Source organism: Ambystoma mexicanum, chromosome 9 (assembly GCF_040938575.1).
Source record: "Ambystoma mexicanum isolate Mex_15411 chromosome 9, UKY_AmexF1_1, whole genome shotgun sequence".
Taxonomy (NCBI): domain Eukaryota; kingdom Metazoa; phylum Chordata; class Amphibia; order Caudata; family Ambystomatidae; genus Ambystoma; species Ambystoma mexicanum.
Window position 1 is genome coordinate 1299006119 of NC_090931.1, and position 25430 is coordinate 1299031548.

Genomic DNA, 25430 nt, shown 5'->3' on the forward strand with positions numbered 1-25430 from the left:
CTCAAGCCCTGGGATCATATCTCTCCAGCCCTGAAATCCCTTCATTGGCTCTCAGTGGATGCAAGGTTTAAATTTAAAACCCTCTGCATTGTCCACAAGGCTTTCTGGGGCCTGGGTCCAAAATACCTTAAACCATCCATCCGTAAATACCTCCCCTCTCGAGCCCTTTGCTCCTCTATATTTAACTCCCTCAGGGTTAGTCGTTTTTCTAAGAAACGAGCTGGGGTAGATCTCGGTCTTCGGCTGGGGCCTCCCTCTAGAACAGCCTCCCCACCCGCTTGATAATTGAGGAGAACCATCTCTGGTTCCGGAAGCATCTCAAGACCTTCCTCTTTGCCTCTGCCTTTGCCCACCTTCTCCCCTGTTGATCTGTTTCTTCTCTTGGCATTGTGCACCTGGCTTCCCTCTGTCATTCGGGCCCAGGTACCTGCTCACTCTGTCACCCTCCTGCACTGCCTTCAAGACACCCTCTGCATTAGGGTTCTGTATCTGTACCCATTTAGTCCCCCTCCCACATTTCTTCTGCACTTATCAGATATACCCTATCTGACTAACTTTCCCTTGCCACTTGCTGGCTGCACTACCATGGTTTATCACCCTTATTTATTTCTTTTTTATTTAATATTTATTCTGTTTTTCTCTCCTCTGCTCCACACTTTTCCACTCCCCTCCTCCCTTCCATGCACTGTCCCCCTTTTCCATGCACTTGCGCTTTCTTAAATATCACCAGGCCTAGTAAGATCACTATTTTCTTTGTTGTTTCTCCCTTGGTCTCCTCCCTTTTTGCCTGGCCGCGCTGTGAAACACTTGTGTACGAGCGCAATATAAATAAAATATCATTTCATTTCATTTCCTCAGCTGCTGAAAAAGAAGGCTATAAGGAATTGATGCATGGAAACCGGTATGACTTCCTCTCTCCGACCCACCTCTAATCTTCCCGTTTTCATGGATTCCTCTCTCAATCTTCTTCATCTTAAGTTTTTCCTTTCTCTGCTGCAGCCTCTATTGCTCTTCTCCTTCCTTTCTTTCTTCCCCATCTATTTATTTGTTCTCACCTCTTCCCTTTCTCTCATCACGCCTCCGTCCTGTGTTTCTCTTTCAGCTCATATCCTTTCTTCCTATCCTATCTCCTTTGTTGATCTCTCTTTCACTCAATGCCTTTACTTTTCTTACTTCTTTTATCAGTGCTTTTCCTTCTCATCTCCTTTCTTGTTCTTCTATCCACTACCTACCCCTCATCTTTCTTTCTTCATCCCAATCCCATACTTTTTTCCTTTCTCTCAGATATAATATTTTTTACACTGATATGCCCAACAGTTTCTCATTTCATTTTTTACAATATATCTTTAGGTGGGTTGCAGTAAATGAATAGCAATTTATGGAACTCCATATCATAATTGAAAAATATATTATTTATTGGTATCTTTTTCTTTACTTTTCACTATTTCCGGTTCTCATTTTCTTCTTTTATAACCTTTCTTTGCATTCTATGCACATTGTTTACAATCGATTATATTTCTGCAAGTATGCAATGCATAAAGTCTATCTATATGACATCACGCTGAACACAATCCAGAACATATTCCTCACTATCACCCTGTGATTCCTCTAAGCACCTAAGTTTCAACATACACAGTTTGCACACAGCAGAATGTCTAAACCTCTAGCCGCCTATACATAACATGTGTGTAACAGACGAGGAGCAAAAGGGAGAGTAACTCAATCAATTACACGCGGGGGTGGGGAGGGTGAGAAGAGAGAGGTTAGTGGATTTAAGAGGATCATTGCTGGCTACATAAAGCTTTGAATGAAAGTTGGGCCTCACTAGTGAACTTCAGGAGCCTGCCATCGATAGTAAGACTAAGAACGTCCTGACTCTTAAATTGAGGAAGAATTGTATTTCCTGTCAAATGCAGCTGTGGGTTTAGGATTTCTGATCAACCAGCTTTAATTCAGTTTTCAATACATTATTTGTATGGCTTTAGAGAACACAGTATTGTTAGGTCTACTCATATAGGCAGTTAGGTAGTGCCATTTTAAAGGGACCAGGCCATCTTCACGAGGAAGCAAGGAGAAGCACAGTGCATTTTAGGCAGATTACCATTATTTCAAGAGACTTAACCCAGCTGAAGGGTTTTGTGGAACAAGTGCCAGCTATGTAAATAAAAACATTAAATTGAGCTCAAAATCAATCTGAAACAACTGTGCATCAGCAACAGTTTGGATCAAGCTCAACATTAATCAAGGGTGACTATGAAATTGATATTGAATTCTAAGTAAATAAAGGATTTTCTCAATCTGGCATGGCACAGTTGAAAGGTTATTTGTCTTACTTGTCTATTTTCCTACCACCAAGAAGTCATTTACTACAGATGTTGTGCTCCACAAGCTGACTTGACATATTTATATAACAACACAATGTTATAGACTATGCTGAAGTCTTTCCAGCATCATCAGAACCCCCCATGAGCCATAGACACACAGATTGGTATAGCATCTCACACAAAAGGGTGCCTGACTTTCACTGTATACAGAAGGGAAGACCTAGGGCTCATCCCTCTCTACTCTCCCCTCTTTGTCGCACATCCACATTCACCTTTTACAGTCTACTGAACGCAGCCTGGATAGGGAGTTCACGGTACAGGGTCTATTTTCTAACCCACATTTAGCATGCGTTACAATAATCCGATAGCCTACTCCCAAAAAAGCCACTACACTTTCTTGCATCATCCAACACTGATCAGTCAATCTCATCCTTCATCATGTTGCCAGGCAGGTAGGCTCTTGGAGGTTCGATGTACCCCCTGTTTTCCCCTTCAATAGTCTCCGTTTGTGTTCCCCACTTTCAGTTGTCATGGCCAACACCTAGTTCTGCCAATTCAGCCAGGCAGCATGGCTCCACTATATTTATCATCCGAGTGGGTCGAGAGGGGTTTATACACATCTATATCTGATGTTTTTGCCTCCACAGTGCAAGGGCACACTTGAGCACAATTTGAGTCCATGACACAGCCATGCACTGACTAATTCTAGTACCACCACAAAAGAAAAATCTCTGCACTAGAACGTACCCGCATGGAACATTTCGTGAATCACAAGCAGGTTTGACTCCCCTTCTTCCAATAAATACTAGTTTCATCCTCTACCCATGATTACATATGCACCTGCACTACTGCAAGCATGCACCCTCCCCTCCAAGACTTCTGTATCTTCCATTCGTTAGTCTGTCTCATTTCTGCTGTACTCCGGATACTCGTATCTTCTCCTCCTCGCCAAGCCCCCATTTCCTTTCCAGCACAGACAACGGATCTGGTTTTACCATAAGCGGGGGCACAATACGCCACAAGAACACTATGGTTGGGATGGGTGCAGTATAAAATCTTTTTAACTTAACATAGCATAACATATGCGGTCCCACGAAACAGATGTGCTGTTATCTATTGGCACGCTTCCGCGGAAAAACACTGCAGAAAAAAAACTCAAAACCCATATTTTTAAGGCTATCTAAGCCTGTTCTCCTACTTCCTGCCAACTGCACCTGTCTTGGACCTCTTGTCCCCTGCTGCTCGTTGTCTGTCTGTTTTATGTGCGCCTAGAGGCCTACGGGCGATGTGGCGTATCATTCAAGAATTGACATAAATAAATATATAAATAGATAAAATCTATTCTGTTCTACTGAGAAGCAATTCAGCAGCAGTCACGCTATGCCAGCAGTGACACCTCATTTAAGAGTAGTTTTGCATACCCCCAATAGCGTTTCCTTTCCTCTGAACAGCTTGCAAAACAGCTTCCTTTCCTCTGAACAGCTTGCAAACAATGCTGAAAACATTAACTTCTTTTAACTTCTTTTTCAACTCCCACCTTTGCAACCTTTGAACCATGTAAGGCTCTCCAAGACACTCTGGATAGGGCCAGCGCTAAACAAACATTCAAATAAAGAAGAAGCTCAATGTATAATATTTTCTCGGGTGTGAACAGAATGCATTGCCTATTCCACAGTGGTACGCCACAATAGTTTTGAAATGCTATGTTCATTCATTACCTCTTCTCGCCCTTTCTCCACTTTGCACGCTAGTAGATAGGGTTTAACACCGTTCCCCCTTGATTTGCTCCACACGGATTATATACTCTTGGCGACCTGAGCCCCCCGTTCCATTCATTCATGGGTCAGTATACTCTCTAATAAAAACTCAGGTTAATTTTGTGTCCAGATGTAACGCGAGAGACACAAGCAGACAGGATGGAATACCAAGCTCAAGAGACATAATATTTACCAGTAGAACGAGACACATGTTGGCTACATCAATAAAATATTAAATTGAGTTCACAATAAATCAAAAGTGACCATATGTCAATAAAACCTTGATTCAAGGTAAATAAATCAAAAGGATATTGGGATGAATACATTGTTAATAGAGGATGATTTCATCCTGTTGGATTTGTGTGTAGAACAGTACAGTTGTTATAACAAGGGCCTGGGAGTAGTCCTGTCTCAAACACTTGTAGAGAAGCAGATGAATGCATCATTCATAGCGTCGGCCCCTCCTCTGCATCTATATCAAAGGTACAAAAGGAGTGCATCGTCTATGGTGCCAACCCCTTCTCCGCCTCCATACCGCAAGTACGAAAGATGATATTCACTAAGGAAACCCTACCGACCTTATCCAGGAGCGATCGAAGCAGAGATGAATTTGCAAGCGCTAGCAGAAATTAACATGTTGTAACCAAAGGTGACGAGAACAAATGATATTACTACCGAATCTGACAAACGTAGACGCACTAGACACAGAGCAGATATGCACTCACCATGAAGAATGTTACCTGAACCAATAGACATTAGAAAACCTATCACAACCAATGCATAAAATGAAACTCAAGGCAAATGAGATTAACACAAAGCTTGCTTAATACAGAAATGCAACAGTAACAAGTAGCTATTTTGGATAAAATGTAAGGCGCAGACACGTTCAAGTGAATGGGAAGCATCGAAGAAGCCTCAAAGCTGTTGGAAGATTAGACTCGCTGAATTAGCTGAAAATACAGACCAACGCAGACCAGACAATAGCTGCACAACTCCTGACAAGGTTACTGTGGAAGGGGAAGTTTGGACTAGCACTGAGGAGAACAGAAGATAATTCCCAAGCGTAAGACACATTTCTCTTAGATTAAGTAAACAAACAAACAGCCCTTGAAAGCCAGGTGCTCACTAATTAAGGTTTAATATTGGAAGAAAGGTAGCTTGAACAAGTCTCCAGTGGCCACAAAGGATAAGAACACCCATATCAATAAGGGTTAAAATCCTAGTAAAAGTTGAGCAGAATAATTCAAAGGGTGGTCTCCTCACACGCGACTTATAGTTGGAGAACAGTGACTATTCATTAACTTCAAGAATGGAGAGGCTTAGGCCTTCACTCCCCAAGTTCTCAGAACAAAGATACCAGACAAAGCCAGGTTCAAAGATAAAGTCCTGGCTTGTGGCCTACGAAATCGGAGATGGTGTGTTATTAATTGGGAAATTATTTGTGTTATTAATTGGTTATTAAGCTATACAATCCTCTTGCTGCTTTTGCGCCCTGCTACCTTTGGGTTAGGGCGCATTACAAATAATTAAAAAAAAAAAAATGTATTCGGAAAAGCAGCACCTCCATGCCGCTCCCCCTGCCCCTATTGTTGCTCATGTGCTGATGACCTGCCAAGTAGTTACGGTTGGTAAGGCTAATGCCAACCAATCACCGGTCTGAAATGATGCCGTCTTGTAACTGTTGCAATAGCCAAGAGTTTGTTGTTGTGATGATATCTTTTTACCTGTAATCTATTTAGAGGTGGTCCGAGGTGTGGACAGTAGATAAGTAGCGACCACTGAAATAACTAACACCTATCCATACTATACATAGACGATTCCCTTAACCAATCCCACCTTCCTGTAGGTGTTTGTAACCAAGATTGTAATGAGACCTCAGTTGTGACGTATTATCTATTCTTAAACAGTTGTCAAGCTCCAAAAGGATGAGAGCATGGAGACCTTTGGTGTTCACTTTATCTGGATTATCAATAAAACAGGCCTTTGTCAATTACCTTCAATCTTCCGTTTTTATGTGTGGGATTTCCCAGCATATCTGTTCCGCTCAGGACAGGGGATTTCCAGTCCTCCATTATACACTCACACCCACAATCACTAGACAAGTTGAGGAGCAAAGGAGATGTTTCACAATCAGGCGGATTGTTGCGCCAATTCAGCAAGACATCTCACCTTAATGATTAGACCGGCTGTCCGATTCTGGACACTTTTCCATGGGGTAGTTGACAAAATTGGACTGGGGCATAAAATTCGACCGGGCACCAATGAAATAATGGGCCACCGTTGCAAATAGTAATTCATCCCTTTTGTGACTTCCTGTTTAAGAAGTACCCAAGTGGGAGTTTAGGGGTCAAATGTGATGGCTATTCTGTATTTTATGTGCTACATGTTCAGTAAGACTGTTCAAAATGACTAGCTGCATTGTGAATGTACTAGCCGCATAGTGAGTTTACTATCTGCATAGTGAATTAACTAAGTAAAGTGGCCCACTTTGGTCAAACAGCAGGCCCGTTTTGACCCCCGAGAAAAAGTCTGAGCCTGGTAGCTGAGATCCTACTATGGCAGTTCTAGGACAAGAGAACATTCTTACGCACACTGATCACAGTGTGGCCATAGTATGCAGAGCGGGGAAAATGTCACCTCACACGTTTTGCCTCAGACAGCAAGGTAATTCGCTTGACCCCATGCCAAGTGAGTGACTTGGCATCTGCCTTGCCCTTGACCCATATTTCAAGACATCTAGGAAAAAAACGAGCGGGGGTGGGCGAAAGCTCTAGAAACATTCGCCTTTGACCTATGCGGAGTGTGAAAACAAGGTGTTAGTTTGCCATATTTTACAAAGGCTTGGATCAAACCCTTGGTGGAATTTGCACTTGCAGTGTAACAACGAGGCACAGGGCGGAATGTTGAAAATATAACGAGAGGAAGAATAACGCGTTGCTATTTCCAACAAAAGTGTCTTTGCTCTCTCACAATGCACCATTGTGTGTCTTGGGCACATACAGTAACAGGCATGAGAAGTGAAACAAAAGACAGACTTCATTTTCCAGTAACATCTATGAAAACATAGTTAGTGTTGAGATTCTCGTTGTCAAGACTGACTGAGCAGAGCCAGCATAAACAGATGTACATCTGGACACAAAATGTAACGGCATGTTTCCGAGGGAGGTGGAGGGAGGGATTCATGATTCGATGGCAGAGGCCAGCACAGAAATGTACTGAAGCGAGTCAGCCAATTGGAGGAAGAGACTATGTGTGTATATATTAGTGGGCGGGGGTGGCCTGGAGGTCACACACAAAATGCAAGGAGGTAATGAATTAATTTAGCTTTTCAAAATGCTCGTTGCTAGTCACTCCTCAGCAAGCAATGCATTCCGTTTAAACCCAGGGAAATATTGGAAACGAGACAACGAATAGCAACACAGGTTCGAATCCCGGTCTCGCGCAAACGCCACTGGGTGACCACTATGGCATGGATTCTGCATGCCGGCAAAGTTGGACGGGCAACCGCTGTGCTTCTCTGCCTAACTGAACAGCTTATCTGTAGAACTGTGGGTTAGGAATGTATAAACTGGAGTCTAGTCTTCAGGTGGACACTGGTCCGTGGGCCAATACTTTACGGGCCGGCCCAGCATGCCGGGTTGAGTGGGTCAATTTGGGCCAGTTTAATGACTTAGTTTGCTGTTACGTTTTGTTAAAGGAATATTACTGGCCCTTAGTGTTTAAAATTGATCCAATGCACGCGATTATGTTCCCCCAACTAGACTGCAAAAGCTCACAAACTGCAAATGGTGAACGTGGGACACTTTCTTTGGAGGTAGAACCTCATTTTCTGTTCCAGCCCAACTCTATCAATCGTGTACATTTTGCTGCTACAAAAACCTGTTAAAGATTGTGAAATGCACTTATGGTCCCTTATGAAATGAACGGAGACATCCAATCCCTATTTTTATAGTTGTACTTATGTTTATATAATGAAATATACTCAGTCTTCCATCATTATGTGCTATGCACTGAAAGAAATAGCAAAACTAAGCATGTTTCCAGTGGTCAACACTCTTCTTCAGGGCAAAATAGTAAATGTGAAAACCTTTGTCACTAAGACATACTGATTGCTATACTAGTTCATTAGTTCTCAGGCAGAGAGAAAACAGATTTAAAATGTTCTATCTTGCAAAAACTGCAACATATGTATGTATACGTGTACCTTAAAATGTACTGTATTAGTGCCAAAGCACATACAGTTGGTTTCAATGATCTAAGCGATGAGCGCTCTCCCCCTGGAAGGGTATATTTTGTACATTAGGAGGGGCAGGAGGAACCCTACATGGACAAAGACTTAAGTCAGGCCCGTGCACGCCTACTGTGTCCTTTCTGCTCCAATTAGAGGGGAACATTCACAACAAACTCGGCTTTGTGATCCCAATGCAGAAGAATCGCAATCATTTCTTGGCATCACCCGGAAGGTCCCAAGTCACACGCTGGCAGTAATTGCTCCTAAGGGCATGAGCTGGTCAGGAAACATTTGCTTGCAAGGCCAAATAAGACATATGAGACACTGAGTCAATTGAAAGCGTATTCGGAGTTTACCAGGCATTTGCTTGCTGTCGGACACAGGTGTGGCTAGTTTTCCGGCGTTTCACAGTTAATATGGTAGACTGACTGCGATATGAGTACAGAACAGGCCCGTCACACTGCAAAGTGTCAACATGTAAGACGGGGACACCTAATGTTAGGGGCGGAAAGGACTCACACTTGGGAACGTTTTCCTACGCAGGCAGAACTATGCAAGTGTGTTGTTGGGAATTGTATGTGGCAATATTGGTTCTGTAAACATGGTTTAGTTGGGTTGCCCACGGGAACAGCACTTTTTGAGAGGCCAATAACGTTGGCATCATTCAAAGAAACTGCCAGAAACTTTACAATAAAAATACACACCCGAGTCAACATTGTGGAAAGGTTTTGCGAAGTTCTTTGAAAGGGGAGCAAAATGGTATTGCCAAAATATGGTTTTCCCATTCAAATTTCCATTGGGAATGATTGCTCTCACCTACGGTAAATAATAGCTGGCAGGATTAATGCCGAAATTGATTGGGACAAATCGGTCTGCACCAACATGCGATCTTCACTTGATTTTCTGAAAGTCTACACATCAGTTTAGAAAATAAAATGAAAAAATGTGTCAAAACGATGTAGAGATGTTTAACGACCCGGGCCTAATCTGCAGACTCACATACCATATTATTTGATTGGTTAAAATGGGTCTGTGAACCCAAATAGACCCAATGCAGAATGGGACTGGGTAAGGACAGGGAACATTCCTGAGTGGGTACAATTTGTCTGAACATTTTTGAGCCGACTGCCATACTGGACTGTAAAACCAATGGGGGGAACATTGGAGTCTACATGGATTGGTTTTTCAAAAATGGCACATAGCAGCCCCATGAGTCATAAAGCTCCTCCTCTCCCCTCCCTCCACTCCCTGCTCTTCCTCTGGCCCTTCTTCGGCCAACTCTCCTCCCTCCTTCTCTGCCTTTCCCCTGTTCTCCCCAGACAAGGTTTCTAGACCGATCTATGAAACTCTCGTCAAAACAGGTTCATCCCTGTGCTTCCAAAACCATTAAGGACCACATTGACTCCCTGGCTCCTGCTCTGGCTGACTTCTGAAATCACTCCTTCACCACTGGAGTCTCCCCCCCCCCCCCCTGATGGACTCCCTTGTGCACCCTCTTCTTAAGAAACCCTCTGCCGACACATCCTACCTGGTTCACTATCGCCCAATCGCCATCACTCCTTTACCTGGGCAAACTCTTGGAAAAGCTGGCCATCTCCCTGCTCAATCTTCACACTGAATCTGTTGGTTGTCTCTATGATCATCGGTCTGGCTTCAGAGCTGACAGAAGCACAGAAACTGCTCTCCTGAACATCCGTGAACAGCTGCTCTCCAACCTTGATTCCAACTCCCCCTGTGTCCTCATGTTACTTGATCTCTCTTCTGCCTTTGACACATTCAGCCATGCCATCCTGCTCAACCGTCTCTGCGATAACCTGGGTATCACCGGTCAGGCCTTGGCATGGCTGACTTCTCTCCTCTCTGATCGACCCTCCCAGGTTCAACTTGGGTCCTTCCTCTCTTCTATCTCCACCTCTACCTGTGGTGTTCCCCAGGGGTCTAACCACTCTCCCTGGCTGTTCAACCAATACCTGTCACTTCTTGCACACCGCATTGCCACGCTCTGCCCCAACTTTCAGTGCTATGCAGATGACACTCAGCTCATTTTCAGGTTACCTTCAGCCACCTATTATTCTCCCTCTCTCATCTCTGACTGTCTGTCCGACATCCATGAGTGGTGTGCCGCCAATGATCTCTGCCTTAATGCCAGTAAGACCGAGCAGGATTCTCCTGCTCCCACCTGTGAGGATAAAAACCTCAGGGTTATCTTCCACTGCACACTCTCCTTCCCTCCTCACATCTCTGATGTCTCCAAGAAGTCACACTACCAGCTGCACCTTCTCAGAGGTATTCTTCATTTCCTCTCCTTCCTCCAGAAGCTCACTGTCTCCAGAGCTCTGGTTCTCACTAGGCTGGGCTTCTGCAACAGCCTCTTTCTAAATCTCCCTGCTTCTACTCTCTGCGACTCATCCAGAACAGGACTGCGAGACTTGTCCTTGGCCTCAAGCCCAGGGATCGTATCTCTCCAGGACTGAAATCTCTCCATTGGCTCCCAGTGGCTGCGAGGATTAAGTTCAAAACTCTCTGCATTGTCCACAAGGCCTTCTGGGGCCTGGGGCCTCAATACCTTCAACTCTCTCTTGCTAAATATCTTCCTTCTCGAGCTCTTCGCTCATCCGCCTCCAACTCCCTCAGGGTCAGACGGTTCTCCAAGCAACACATTGATGGTAGATCTCTTTCTTCGGCTGGGGCCTCCCTCTGGAGCAGCCTCCCTGTCTCCCTGAAACTTGAGGAAAATCATCTTTGGTTCCGGAAGCACCTCAAAACCTTTCTCCTTGCTTCTGTTTTTTCTCCTCATCTCCCCTGCTGACTTCCTGGCTGAATTTGAAACTGCACTGGTTACCTGGCTACCTTCTGATCTCGGGCCCAGGTCCCCTCCCCCGCCAGTCACACACCTGCACTGCCTTCCTGGCAACCTCTGCACTTGGGGACTGTTTCTGTATCCCTACAGTCCCACTACCAGCACTTGACACCTGATGTCTGCACTTACCCTTGCACTTGCCACCTGCCTGCGTAAGTTTTACTTATTGTTTATTTATTCTATTATCCCATGTACTGCACTGTCCCCTCCCCTTTCCCCCCGCACTTTCCCACATCCCCCTTCCCATGCACTTGCATGATCTGAATGACACCTGGCCTATTAGGATTGTTGTCAGTCTTCCCTCTGTTCCCCCTCCCTTGCCTCATTGCGCCTTAAAACACTTTTGTATATGCGCGTTATAAATGCCTTATCGTATCCTATCAGTCACTTTAGGTGTCGAATGTATTTGGCCATTATTGAACTTTTAAAAGTTTGATTTTCCTAATAAATCGGCAGACTCAGTCAAGTACCTGAATCCACACACTCTGTACTGATATTGAGAGTGAAGCTCATACAGGAATAATGGGCACTAATGGGCGTGTTCAGCCATTCAAAGGCATAGAGGGCACTAAGGGTTAATTCACTGTCTCCAAGGCACATGCAAAGACCAAGCGCCTATACACTGGGCATGGATGATGACGATGCACATTGCGCAATGTGCATATATATGCTGTAGATAGGTCTACTTTGCCGGGGACACTGGGCACAGTCTTCACTGGTTGGTAATGTGGAGATAAAGGTCATGCCCCAGGCACGGAACCCAATGGGTAGGTCCACTGCCCATGCCTAAAGACCTATGTGGTAGGTTTGCTGTGTCCAAGGACATGGACACAGTGTACATTGGACATGGCCACACAGCTTGTTTTGTGGTTTTGCTAGCTGTGCCTGGGACCTGTCGGTACAGAGTCCAATGAAATCTGGCAAATGCCATGCCCATTGGGCATTGTGCATGGGTTCAAGGAAAAGCCCCAGCCACACGGGTCACTGGTTATGGCCAGCTTCCATGCCCTCTGCGTACGATACATTTGCTGTGCCCAGGGCCCGGGGTACAGTGTCCCCTAGGCATAGCCAAACACAATACCCAGGGAACACGGATTGTTTCTGCAATGCCAAAAGGTATGGCCTAGGGTCATTCCTTAGGCATGACCAATGGCACTGTTATGTTTTTTGTGCCAGGGGCCTAGCCACGTCCAGTGGGCGTTGTGAGTGTTACCTGAAGTTCTAAGGTGTCAGTAATAGGTTTGCCATATTGTCCCTTCAAATAAAGCTTTTCCAATGAATCCCAAAAGTCTTTATTACAAAAGGTTGCCTATAACTGCACATAAAAGTGTTTTCAATTAATTTGTTTGATGTTTTCTTTTTTTAAACATTTTGTTTACATTTTCAAGAATAGATAATAAACAAATAAACAGTAATACAGTCAATGCAATTTTCTAAAATATCACAAAACTCACATTGGAAACGACAAATCGTCAAGTCAGATATATTAATAGAATCTCACCCCAACAAACAAGGAAAAAAGAAAACAAACAAAACATAATTCGGGCCAGTCATGCACAAACATGTGGCCAAGAACCATAACTCAATCAACCATCAGATTCACCACATAATTCATTAAAGGCTGTCCAAATGTTAAATCAAGTCAACAGCGAGCATATTATTATCCAGATAATATTGGCCAATCCAAATCTACCCTCTAGATCTATATCAACCTACTCAACCACTAAATTCAATCCCTTCTGGAATACAATACATACACCCCACAATCTAATTGTATTGCAGCTCACCAACACTTGGTTATATTTCCAATTTAGTAACATCTTCTAATCACATTCTAATATATGTGACTCTTTCAGAAAAGCAATGTCCACTCTCATTCTCCATAACATGTTGTAGATTTTGTTTTTCTTTGAGGCACAATTAATTCCCTCCACATTCCGAGTTAACAAGAACTCTCACCTCTCAGAACTGCATCTCCAGTAGCTAGACTATGATTTACTTGTCTGTTTTAACTAGTGTATCTGTATTATTTCGATGCCTATTGCTATGACCATTTTGTAACTTGGTATTCACAATGTCCTTGCGTTTCTTATGCTGCAATATTATTGTAACTGTCTTCACAAATCTTCACTATTCATCCTGTGTACTGTATCTGTAACATATGTTCCATGTTTAAAGCACCCAGATACCTCAGGGTTAGGTTGCGCTATACAAAGAATAAACTAAACAAAGTGAAGTTACTCATAACTAATGGGAGTGGAGAAAAATAAAATAATAAGATTAAAAAAAGAATATTCTTTGTGTTAAAGAATCTGTATTCAATAAGCCAGCCCTTGCGCAAGTGGTGACACGTAGTATTACATTTAAACAAACCACTCTCCTATTCCATATACAATTCTACACAACAGAATTATAGTTGTCACAACTAAAAAATAAAAAACAACAAAAACAAAAAAGAAACACACAAAACATGCAATTAATTTCAACACATATAATCCCGCTATTAGCATAATTCCAAAAAATCCCATTATTTACAAATGTATAAATAGAGTCCAGAGTCATACATCCTAAGGCGCCCCAACTAACAATACTAACTAAATTCCCACCCAATGACTACAATTCCCCATCCTTAACCCGCTCTCCACTAATCAACTATTATGAGAGCTCAATCTATGTGTAAATCTATATAGTGTACCAGGTGGCATAGATGCCCAATAGAAAAGCGGAAACATTTAAAAGTGTCCACAACGCAAGAAAATTAGGGTCTGCCACCTTAGACCAAGCAGGAGTGGTGCAATTGCTCACGTTAACCGTACATTTCCCGAAATTATTTGCTTTTTTGTCATCTACAATATAAAATAATTGAATCCTTGACTCAACTGCCTTAAATAAGTGCACTGCACAAATAAAAACTAATGTGTGACGTTATCATAGCATGTCTTCCTTCAATCAACAAAATACATATAATTCGGATTTGCTCTCGATATATGCAAATGGACATAAACAAAGTTCTGCCACTATCCTTTCGTTTAGACCCTCCGCTCGTGTAGTCGGAAGTCTCTGGAATATACTTGTGTGCTTGCGGCCACGTGGAAGAGCCATAGTCGCGTCATGCAGACCTCCTCTTTCAGCTCATCTTCCTGCATTCTGGCAGGTGTGGCAGGTGTGGCCTTACCGTATGCAACAAGACCTCTTCACATTTGGCTCAGCACCAGAGAATCCATAGCTCATTCACAGGCAATAAAATGTAATCTCGAAAATGTAGACTCCGTTCCTCCACGCGGCTTTTTCACTCACAGATCAGGCAGCGATGCAGCATGGATACATTACAAGGCAGGGAATGTGATTTATCCCCCATTCATCCTGGCCTTCCCGGAAGCTCGGACAAGTGTAAGCGTGACATTATGCACACGCAACAAGGCCCTTTGCTCTGCGCACCGCTGTCCCCAAGAGGCCGAAGAATCCATATCTCGTCACAGCCACACAATACCTCGCAGCCACTAACTCGCTCCATAGTTTTTGTTAAAAAAATAAACGGGCAACTGATCCATACAAGTCACTAGTATCCAACAGCAAAAAAAAATAAAAAATGTCTGCAATATAATATAAAAACATATAGTATTATGTACGCAAATTTGGTCTTTTACCTCTACTGGCAGAGGGTTCCTTAACGGAGAGTGTGGCATCCATTAACTCCGTTCCAAGCTCATTAAAGTCCGTCAAAAACGCCTCTGCTCTGACATGGTCACTAAAAGAGTGAATTTGACCTTAAAACAACACGCAAGATTGCAGGATAAATCATGTAATATTTCAATGTCTTTTCTCTTGCCTTTTCCTCTGGCAAGGCCAACAGTTTCCTCTTCTTCACCACATCTTTGTCAAGGTCTACAAAGACCATCATTTTATGGCCACCCCAGGACAGGTCACGCTCTTGCATGCTTAAGTATCAGATCCTTCATGGGAAATTGCAAGACTTTCACAATGAAGTGCCATGGTCGCTGTCCCAATGAAGGTTTTGGACGCAAAGACCTATGAGCCCTCAATATCCACAAATTGTCTGGGGTCCAAATCCAACATCTTAGAAAGTCTCTTCCGTATACATTCTGTAGGATTTTCACGCTCCACATTTTCAGGATAGCTAGCTACACGTATGTTGTTCCTCCTAGATCAATTTTCCTGTTCAGAAATCTTTTGACTGGCCTTTCATTTTGTAGCTGCAGTTCTCAGACAGTATCCTCCATTTTCACAACCCTCATGTCCAGATCATTATTCCTGGTCTCCAATCCATCAATTCTCATCCACAGCTCCTGACATCTTTCCTCCCAGTTACAAGCTTAGCTTTGATTTCAGCAATGAAAACTGTCATCTTAAGCAGTATATCCAAGATCTGTGTATCTCTTTCCACTTTACGAAGACCTCCTTTTCATCAAAGACCTCCTTTTCATCAACTTTGCATCGCTTAGCAGGTTATGAGGGCTCAAGATTTTCAATTTCAGCCATGTTTTTTTTAATTTCTTCAGTTGGGGCAGGAGATTTGCTTTCAGGCTACCCTCCTTGAAGCTGACAATTCTAGAATTGCTTGATTTTTTAAAGCTATACTCTAGCAATATTTGTCCCCATCGAATGAATGGTCACTCTGCCTGATGCATAGCCTCCTAGTACTGCAAACATTGCTGTTATGCCCAGTAGACATTCGAGTTGCTGCCCCCTGGCCATGGTTTGTGGCCATGCCCATGCACACTTCACCAGATCATGCCCTGGGAAATGTAAACACACGCACAGTGCCCACTGGGTACGACCACAGGTATGTAGCGACTATAGGTATGCTTGTGAGACCCAGGGCTTTACTAAAGGTCATATCCCCAGCATAGAGAACCCTGAGCATAGAAACATCCTGCTACAGTATATCCTTGAAAAACAAAAAAAAATGAGATACTTTATATGTTGTACTTGATGTTTTCTCTGATTTTATTGGTGATGTCATCTGTGAGGCCATCGTGGTGCACAAGGGCTGCACAGTGGGGGGACTACGGGTTAAGGTGATTTTGCTTTCAATATTTGATGAATTTCAATGGTTTTGTTGCAATTAACTGTTTCAGGTTAATTGCCCCTTAACGAAATTAACCCAAGAACAGTACCTTTCTCTAGAAAAGGTGAAATTTAAATGTTATTCCCTCACCCTGCCCAAATTCTCCAACTCACCAATTGGTCTGGTTTCCTCCCTCCCTCCCTCACCCGCCCACATCACCCTCCCCACCTCCTAATATCATTTTAACTGCATTTCTTTTTTGTTCTCACAGGAGTCCTCGCAAGAATGGCTAGCATCTGAAAGCAAATTGGTGTTTTATTATTGCTGATAAGCATCACTTGCTGGGAAATATATGAAAGATATTGGTGCTGGGGACACCTCATATTTCACCCCTGTGTTCTAAGACATCCTTACATTTGCTTGCGTGATGAGGACATCATCTCAATGACAGTAGCCTCTTTTGTCCCCTGCAAACATGAAAGGTTTAAAATTATTCCTAGAAAGGGAGACGTTTTCGGTTACTGGCTCTATTCTTGAGACTAAATTGCTGACCCTCTGAACATAAAATTCGAGGTGAGGGAGTTGTTTGGTACCTCTACTTTTTTGAACGATTTTTAATGTGCTTACAAGGCCTCTATAATGTTTGGCCTGCCCCTCAGACACTTCCCACACTTGATCTATGCAGAAAAACTTGATACATGCCGAGGTATGTACTTTATTACTCTGTTCATTCCTGTTTTATTAAATGTCTACGAATATCCTCGCCACATCCTAACACTATACCATGTATGCAGTCCCCTAGATTTGACCCTCAACTCATGAATATTTAACGAAGAGCATTGTTCCTTTAAGAGATTGTCAGCCACAATGTTGGACTGGTGAGCATTTGACAATCGCCTTCTTGGTAGAGATGGTGACCTCACTATATTAGCCCTATCTGAGAATTGTTCTGAATGTTTTATACACATGGTCCTCTGAACTATCAGCCGGTCCTGAGGAAGGCACTTCAACAATAGACACCGAAACGTCTAGGACGTCAGCCGTGTACATCTGAATAATTGGTTCTCTAAATACGGTTGCTCGTTAGGAAATACCCTCTCCTTACTATATAGTTCCTACAATTTACAATCTGAATGAGTTACAAAATTTTGTTGACTAAGATGTCATGTACTCAGTCCACTTACATTTTTATCATATCGATGCTCTAAGAGAGGTCATGAACTCACAACATTTGCATGACTCACAGACTGTGGTCTGGTTGAAAGTTGTAATACTCATACTTTTTTGTCGAATCACTTGGATTGTTTTATTGAATTTCACTTGTTGTTTCCTGAATATATACACACTATACTATTCTGTATGTCAATGTGGGGAACTCTATGTTACACAATACTGTATATATGTTTCACCTCTATATATGTATGGAATATATTTCATTTTGACTTTATGAAATCAAAATATATTGATGACAAAACAGACTGAGTTGAGGCATATGTATTTGTGTGCTTACACATTTGTGTGTTTCGCGCCTTGAAACACTTGTGTATAGGCACGTGACAAATGCCATATCATATCATACATTAAACGCTTATATTTCATGCTGAAGAAAATGAATATACTCCATTACTAAAATAACCAATAATTTTGAATCCAACCGGAACAAACCTCTGTATGCACACTAATTCCCCAGTTCCCGGTTCAGCAGGGATAACATGCCCTCATATTATTGCACTTACTTGGCACACAGCAGCTTGTAGGATGGCATCAAAGCCACCTTCAGGAGCATCTCGGTTGCGGGACACCTTCTGCTTTGGAACCTCTTCATTGAAGCGGTCTACTTTATCGGTCAGGGACAGCAGATGGCGGAATCCAAAAGAGGGGACGCAATTTGGGAAGAGCTTGTACCTGAACAACAGAAAAACAGAGACAGAGACTAAAATAAATTTAATCGAAAAATACAGTCATGGATTTGCTGTACAAAACATGCCTCTTACACATTTGGAGAGATGTTGCTTTCAAGGTCAGGAGGAATGATGTTTTAGATGTTCTGTTCACGCAAACAACAATCTGTAGTTCATGTTGTTACAAGGCAGATGAAGACATTACCCATAGCTGCTGCTGCCCCTCCCCTGGCCCAATACCACACAAGTGAGAAACGTTACTCAGACAGCTGTACCACACTTATCCCAGGCAGGTCAACAGGACATAGAGACAATTTAAACGGAAGATGTCAAAAGTAGATAAACTAACGTTATAATCTTACATGTGCATGCATCAGACACTAAGCAAATGTGCACTCAACATGAAGAACACGCACAATAGATAATATATGCATTTATTCATGAATACCAACATAGCACCCAGTAGACATGAAGAACACCAACATTACTGATGTATAAACTGAATGCAACATGAAAGAAACGTGAGTACTGCTCACTAACATGGAAGACAGGTATGATGGGACAGCCATTGTCTCCAAAATGGAAGCTGTAGCATGTTTCTAAATAAAAGAAGGCCCTGAGACGTCTAGAAAACCCAAAATGCTAAATGCACAGAAATACAGATCCATGCAGACCTCAGACAGTAGCTAACAACCCGAGCCAGGGCTACAGTGGAATAAGGGAGGATAGGAACAGAAGAGAGAAGGTACAAGTTAGCAATACCCAGGACGCATGCAGTATACTCCCAGATTAAAGTTTATAAAAAGTACAACCGACATTTGTTAGGCAGTTGCAGACAAACTATGAGCCAAAAGACTCCATGAAGAAAAACTCAAGAGGGTCTCCAGTGGCAACAGAAAACATGACACTTACATTAATATTAGCCACGTTCTCAAGAAATACAAAATAAATCTATTGCCTGCACGGACCTATCACATGTGACCCATAATTGGAGAACACTGTCTATTCATTGTAAGTGAATACAGATAGGACGCCTGGCATACTCCCTACACATACACACAGGCACAAGATGTTGCACAAGGCCAAGTACAAAGAGATCACGCTGTCTCGTGGCCTAGGAATAAAGGATGGTAACTTTTTTTAATTGGAAGAAAAGCTATCTGTGGTTCTCTCTCCCTGTTTGGCTCATATCTTGATGACCTGTCAATCATCCAAGGTTGGTTAGCAGAAAGCCAACCTATCAGAGTCCCTGGTGTTATGCCTCCCATCAAGTTATGTGCCAACCAACCCCTTGTCGTAGAAATTACATAGTTTAACCTTTATCAATATTGGGGTGGTCTCCGGAGGAGCCATCAGACAAGTATAACACAATTAGATGTGTGATCCCTATACAGTGCATGTGTAGCCACCACCACTAACCAATCCTCGTAGGTTTTTGTAAAATGATAAAATATGATGACATTATTTATGACGACGTTGTACTACTTAAATAATTGTTTGAAATAGATGCTCTGAGAGTGGTGAGATTTTAATGCTTGTATACTGTCCCTGCTTTATTTGACTGATAGTAAAATTGGATTTTGCCTAGCACTTGGTCTACTTCGTCTGAGTCTGGTTTGGATTGTCTCCAGGTCCTCTGGGTTATTAGGGAATTTTTTGGGCAGTCTTAAGAGATGGTAGAAGAGGTAGGTCGGCTAAGTGTTGTTGAATTGTCGAGGAGTCAGCGATATGTCTCCGAAGACTACAGAGGCAACCTCTGGAGAGCGGGATTACACAAAACAAAGAGGTCGACAGGAGCCACGTTTGGATAAAAGTGCTGTCCAAACCCCGCAGGGAGCCTAGTAGGGCGTAGGGCAGCAGGCTTATATGGGAGACAACACCAAAGACCTTCAGCAGATCTGCAGATGCAAGTATGACATAGGCGTGCAAACATTAAAAAAAGACCTTTTCGTATATTGTGGGTTTGTGAAGAAGTATAAGATTGAGAAAGTTATCTTCCGACAATGGTTGGAAAAGATCATGTGGTAAGTCTTGTTACAGGGCAGTAATGAAAAGACTGTTAAATCAACCGGAACCTGGGAAGACCGCTTTAGTTTATTTATTTGTGTAGTAATTGCTGGCGCCAGCCTTATGTTGTTAGATAGTTTAGGTTTATGGAAGTGTTTCATTGCATCTTTTGAGGAGGACGTAAAGTGGTGGGGTAGACAGAGGAGTGTGGTCCGGTGTGAGCAAGGTGGGGCTGCTCGGAGAGAGTGGCATTTTTAGGCTGCTCAGAAGGATTGAGAGGAACACCGGGTTAGGGCTGTTCAGATTGAATGACGCAGGAGGTGTGGTCTCATTGAGAGATGCAAAGGTGTTGAGTCGTGGGGAAATATTGTTGGAGATGGGCAAGTGAAGAGGAAAAGGTGAGCGAGAATGCCAATTGTATCATGGGAGACACTCTGATAATTCACCTGTGCAAATCAATGCCCTGATATAAGGACAACATTACAAAATATCACGCGGAGTGGGTGAAAGGCACTGCAGGCAAAATATTTAAGTCCTGGCCACAGGATGGCACTAATTCGAGGACAGAACTGCAACACATGTGCACCTATTTGCATGCCACTTATAAGGGAAAACAATTACAGAAAAGACTCAGCATGTTGGAACCATGAAAAATGTTCGAGGAACAGGAGGCAGAGAACATTTCCAAAGAATGGATCCTTAATCAGCATGACAGAGTGTATGACACCCATGGATACTTAGAGCACTGATCCATCCTCCGCCATAGAAGGGTTACACACATTAAAAGCAGCAGCAGGGTATACTAATCCATCATACGCACCCCCGCGTGTAATAGTGAAACTGAAGAGAGGGTCCCTGGAATGCCCCTCTTGATAAGCATGACAGTCCGAAATGCAAGATGGCAGTCACTGTTTGGCCAGCCTCCAGGAGTGCCAGTGACATCTACATATGCAAACAGATATTCTCTCAGACAACCATTCAAACATTATCCAGATGAGGTCTAGGTGCTCAACACTGATCATCGATGCAGGTGCCTCACTGGACCTGATCAACTAATGACAAATATCCGGCTGTGCTGAAGTCATTACAGACACCACAACATAGTAACATAGCCACGAAGCAAACTCGCATCCCTGCACAAAGTTACACATACGAAGAACATGCTTACACAGTTCTGTAGATGGAGGACAGATACATATACATACTGTCGAAAGCCTTTATTATTTTCTCTCATTAGCCAAACGCAGAAACACAAAAAAGCAAGAGATGCAGAGCAAGCTTGCAGCAACTTATTGCAACTAACCATATGAGCTACAGGATTGTATAAGGAACCTGGAAGGACCAAGTACCACTAACCCATAAGGAAACTAGTACAATACAGATATATAGAAATCATAGCATAGCCATAGTAGAATTACATGATGCCACAGGCCTCAGAATATGGGACGGAGGAAAACAGGTTGTGCAGCACACTGCCCAGGGCTGCTGCTCGCAGCCGAGGTCAGAGACGATCAGAACATTCCTAGGCACCAGAGACAGGGAGCCACCTGCAAAAAAGCAGAATAAATTCTCACTAATTGCAGACCATAAAGCTTAATTTTGCGGTCTTCACCTCTGTGGTGCGGCCGAGCCGAACAATAGCCATTCACCCGTGGTGGGAACAGGAGCAGTTCCCAGCAAAGCGGATACGAAGTGATACATGTGTTGTTTTTCAACGTTGCAACCTGCAGGCTCTCTCTCCAAGGCAAAGTGGTTATCCCAGTAGCAACAATGGGGACACAGTCTTTCTCATCACCTTGAGAAGGTACACAGAGCGCTGAGAACAGAGCTGGGTCCCAGGCCTGGGAAGACCCGCTCCAGCCAATCAGGGAACACAAATCCAGGGGTGGATGGCAAAGGGCAAGGGTCAATGGTAATCCTGTGACCCTGCAACAATTTAATAGATAGTTTGTGGGGAATTCTGCCACTATACCAAGGTGATAAGACACCTGCAAGGAATATGATCTAAAATGCTCGCTATAGGCACTATCACCCCAACCACCCAATCATGTCAGCTCTTAGGTTTTTAGGGAAGAGCCCCGACTTGTGATGCTACACCGCAACAAAGGCCCCTGACACTGGTTCAGGAGAAGAAATTGCTGGAGATGTTGCTATTTCCTATATGATCCCTGTATGTTGTGGAAAATAAAGGACAGTTCTAATTTGCCCATGGCAGAGTCCTCTGTCTGTATACCGAGGGAGGGTTTTCTTGGGCCCCGGGTGCTCTGAACGGTGAATATGTAGTGTAAACCCCAGAGCTCTGGTATACCTAAACAAAGGCATTATAAATGGGGAGAAAACAAGCAACCAATGTCCGCGCACGTAGAATAACAAGCATCACAGCTTACAAGTGAAGCTCTCAGAAGCCAAGGAAGAGGTTCAGAGAGACAGGCAGAGCAACAGGGATGAGACAGCGATTGTATCATATGAATGGATGGGAGGACAAAATGCTTAAATTACACGGAAAGGGCATTTAAGATTCTTAAGAAAGGAAAGGGGAAGTTAAAGAAAGAAGAAGACAAAAGAGTGTGGGAGGAGAGAGAAAGAGGGTGAAGAATAGAGGTGAGAGAGAAGTAAAGAAGGGATGAAGAAGAAAGGGAGAGGGAAAGGAAATGAGAGGCAGAAAAAGAAAAGGAGGAGAGATGAGAAGAAGAAGGGAGAAACAAAGATGTAGAAAGGGAAAGAGAAAGGAAAAAGGAGGAGGAAAGGGACACAGAGACAACGAGATGTGGAAAGAAGTAGAGAGGGGCACCGAAAGGAGGTTGATAAGATTCTTAAAAAGAATACACTTCTAGACAGGGAGGAGGAAGGAGCTATAAGAAGGAGGATTGATAATCTGTACAAAAACAGGAGTGATGGCTCCAGCATAAAGGGGAGTAGAAGAGGGTCTGTTCAAGATGAAGTAAGGAAAATATTGGAAAATGTAATGAGTGAAACATATAGGACGAGTCCCCTTGGAAGACTAGTGCTTCAGGATAGCGAGAACAAAGAAGATACAATGTTTGAAGATGGAGATGAAGAGGGCAGTGAAGAGGAAGCTGCAAGGGCCCCATCCACAAGTATGGAAATAGGGAGAGAGATAGTGTGGTTAAATCAGGAAGAACCAGCGAAGAGGCCAGTACCCGTTGAATATCCAAAGCACCTAAAGGTGCGCTCAAAGAATGCTGTATATGAACAGACTGGGGAGTTTGCCAGGATGAATGAAAGTTAGCATGACAGACGCAGTGACGAAGACAAAGGGTGTGGCCACATTAAGATGGGGCACTGGGCTAGCACAATTCCCCTTATTGGAGAAGGAGCGACCACAATATATCCCGTGGGCATAAATGGACATTTAATTTGGAAATTGCCAGTACTCACATCAGGGGCAGGGACATGGATATATGAATTAGCGAAACTGACGGCTGGCATAATCTTAGCAGTAGGCAACATAAAAAGCCTGTTTGCTGCTATAGTAGGAGAGCAATCAGATGAATTTAGGAAACGAGCAGGGTATCCTGGGGTGACAGCACAGAATACAAACCATGACAAGCTGCCTTTTAAAAATTGGCGAACTGATGTATGGACAGCACTTAGGGTACAATACCCAGACTTGTCAGACATGAGCGCAATTATGACTCGTAGAATGAGAGCAGGTGAAGATCTGAATGCTTATATACAGGTAATTCCCAAAGAAATGCAAAGACATTTGAGAAAGATTGTGGGAATGGAAGAAAAGCCATGGACTGAGATACAATTGACTATTGTTCGCAATTGCTGATTAAAACAAGAGAAAGACAGAAAGGAAGTTGAGAATAGAAAGATTAAAGGAACTGGGTTCAGATTACACTGTCAAAACTGTCATCGGAAGGAGCAGTATTGACAAGTGGGGGAGAAAGTTACCACAGCAGGTGCATCCAAGGATATACAGAGGTTTTACATGAAGAGGAGAGTATAATTATTTTCCTCGAGGACAAGGCTTTGCACCCCGAGGCAGAGGGTTTGGGTTTAATGGAGGACAACCGAGATTTGAAAGACCACCACAACAGTGTTGCGTGTGTGAGAAGATGGGACACATTTCACGGGTATGCAGAAGCAGGGGGGAGATGCAACAGAACTGGTTGAGGGTTTCATAAGGTATGTATGGCTGAGTCACCACGCAGCTCAACCCACTGCATGGGTACATCCCTCTTCCTCTGCTGATGTGCAGATATCCTTGCATTGCTTGGGGCAGTAGGAAGTTGGAGTAGAGAGAGAGAGACACACCTTTTCACACTTCCCATGCTCAAACTGCTCCTGTGTAAACCTGAAAGCTGTAGGTAGGCTGGAAGGGCACATCCAGCCAAGCCCAATACAGATCCACATACCTTCCCAGGGCATGTGAATAAAGTGATAGAGAGCTCCCATATTCATGGCTTCCCAGAAGAGCAACCATGGTATTGGTGGAGGCAGATGGCGCTAGCAGGGTTGGGGAGGAACTGCCATCTGCATGTAGGCCCAGAGCCAAGAGCACCGTCTATATAAGTAAATACAGCCCTTCAGCCCTACTACCTCTTTGGACCAGGTAAGCATACAAACATTCAATGATTTTTGTGGCATGCTGTTCAAGCTGCTGTTTTGCAAGCCTTGTCTTGTGAATAATGGGCAATGAAGCTAACACATCTGGGGTTGTATGTGATCTCGTGCACACTGGATGGAGACTAGCAGTTTAGGCCGGACTTCCCTTTTTGAGTAGGACCACACGGAATTGCTTGAGTTTTTTTCCCCCACCAGTAATGGCTCGACAGAATGAAAAACAGTGGCATGGGGAGTTACCTACAGCAGTGCCAGTGGTTATCATAAAGGCTCTTCGTTTTCAATTTTTACTGAATTGTAAAGATAAATACCAATGGAAATCAATTGGTTTCCTGTATGTATTTCTTTGTAGAATTTCAGGTAATAAAAAGGGAAAAGGTAGTGTTGACTCCCCATGCGGTCAGTCATGCCATGTAAGCAAATGGCTGTGAATACTCCCAACATGGAGAGTGTAACCAAAGCCTGTGATTTCTTTATGAATCTTTTTGATGAGCTGTACAGAGAGAGAGAGAAAGAGAGAGAGAGAGAAAGAGAGAGCGACAACAATAGAAATGGGTTTGATCTGTTGCAGTCTAGATCCATGTGTCCCTTGTTTAAGTTTGCAAATGTAAAGGAAAATGGATGAAAAAGCTGCTATTGGCCGTAAAAGATAATAAATGGTGCTGCACTTGAAGTGCAGATGCCCAGCCGGACGTATATGCGTTTATCAGCCAACAGTTCATTCCCCC

General features: G+C 43.3%; 1 protein-coding gene across 1 annotated transcript in view; it reads right to left on the minus strand.

The window, feature by feature from the left end:
• The window catches only part of ITGB5 (integrin subunit beta 5), a 702124-nt gene that overhangs the window by 384127 nt on the left and 292567 nt on the right, over nt 1-25430 (minus strand). The window contains exon 5 of the mRNA XM_069616658.1: nt 17938-18106. Within this exon, the coding sequence (XP_069472759.1) occupies nt 17938-18106 (169 nt within the window). The remainder of the gene's footprint in view (nt 1-17937; nt 18107-25430) is intronic.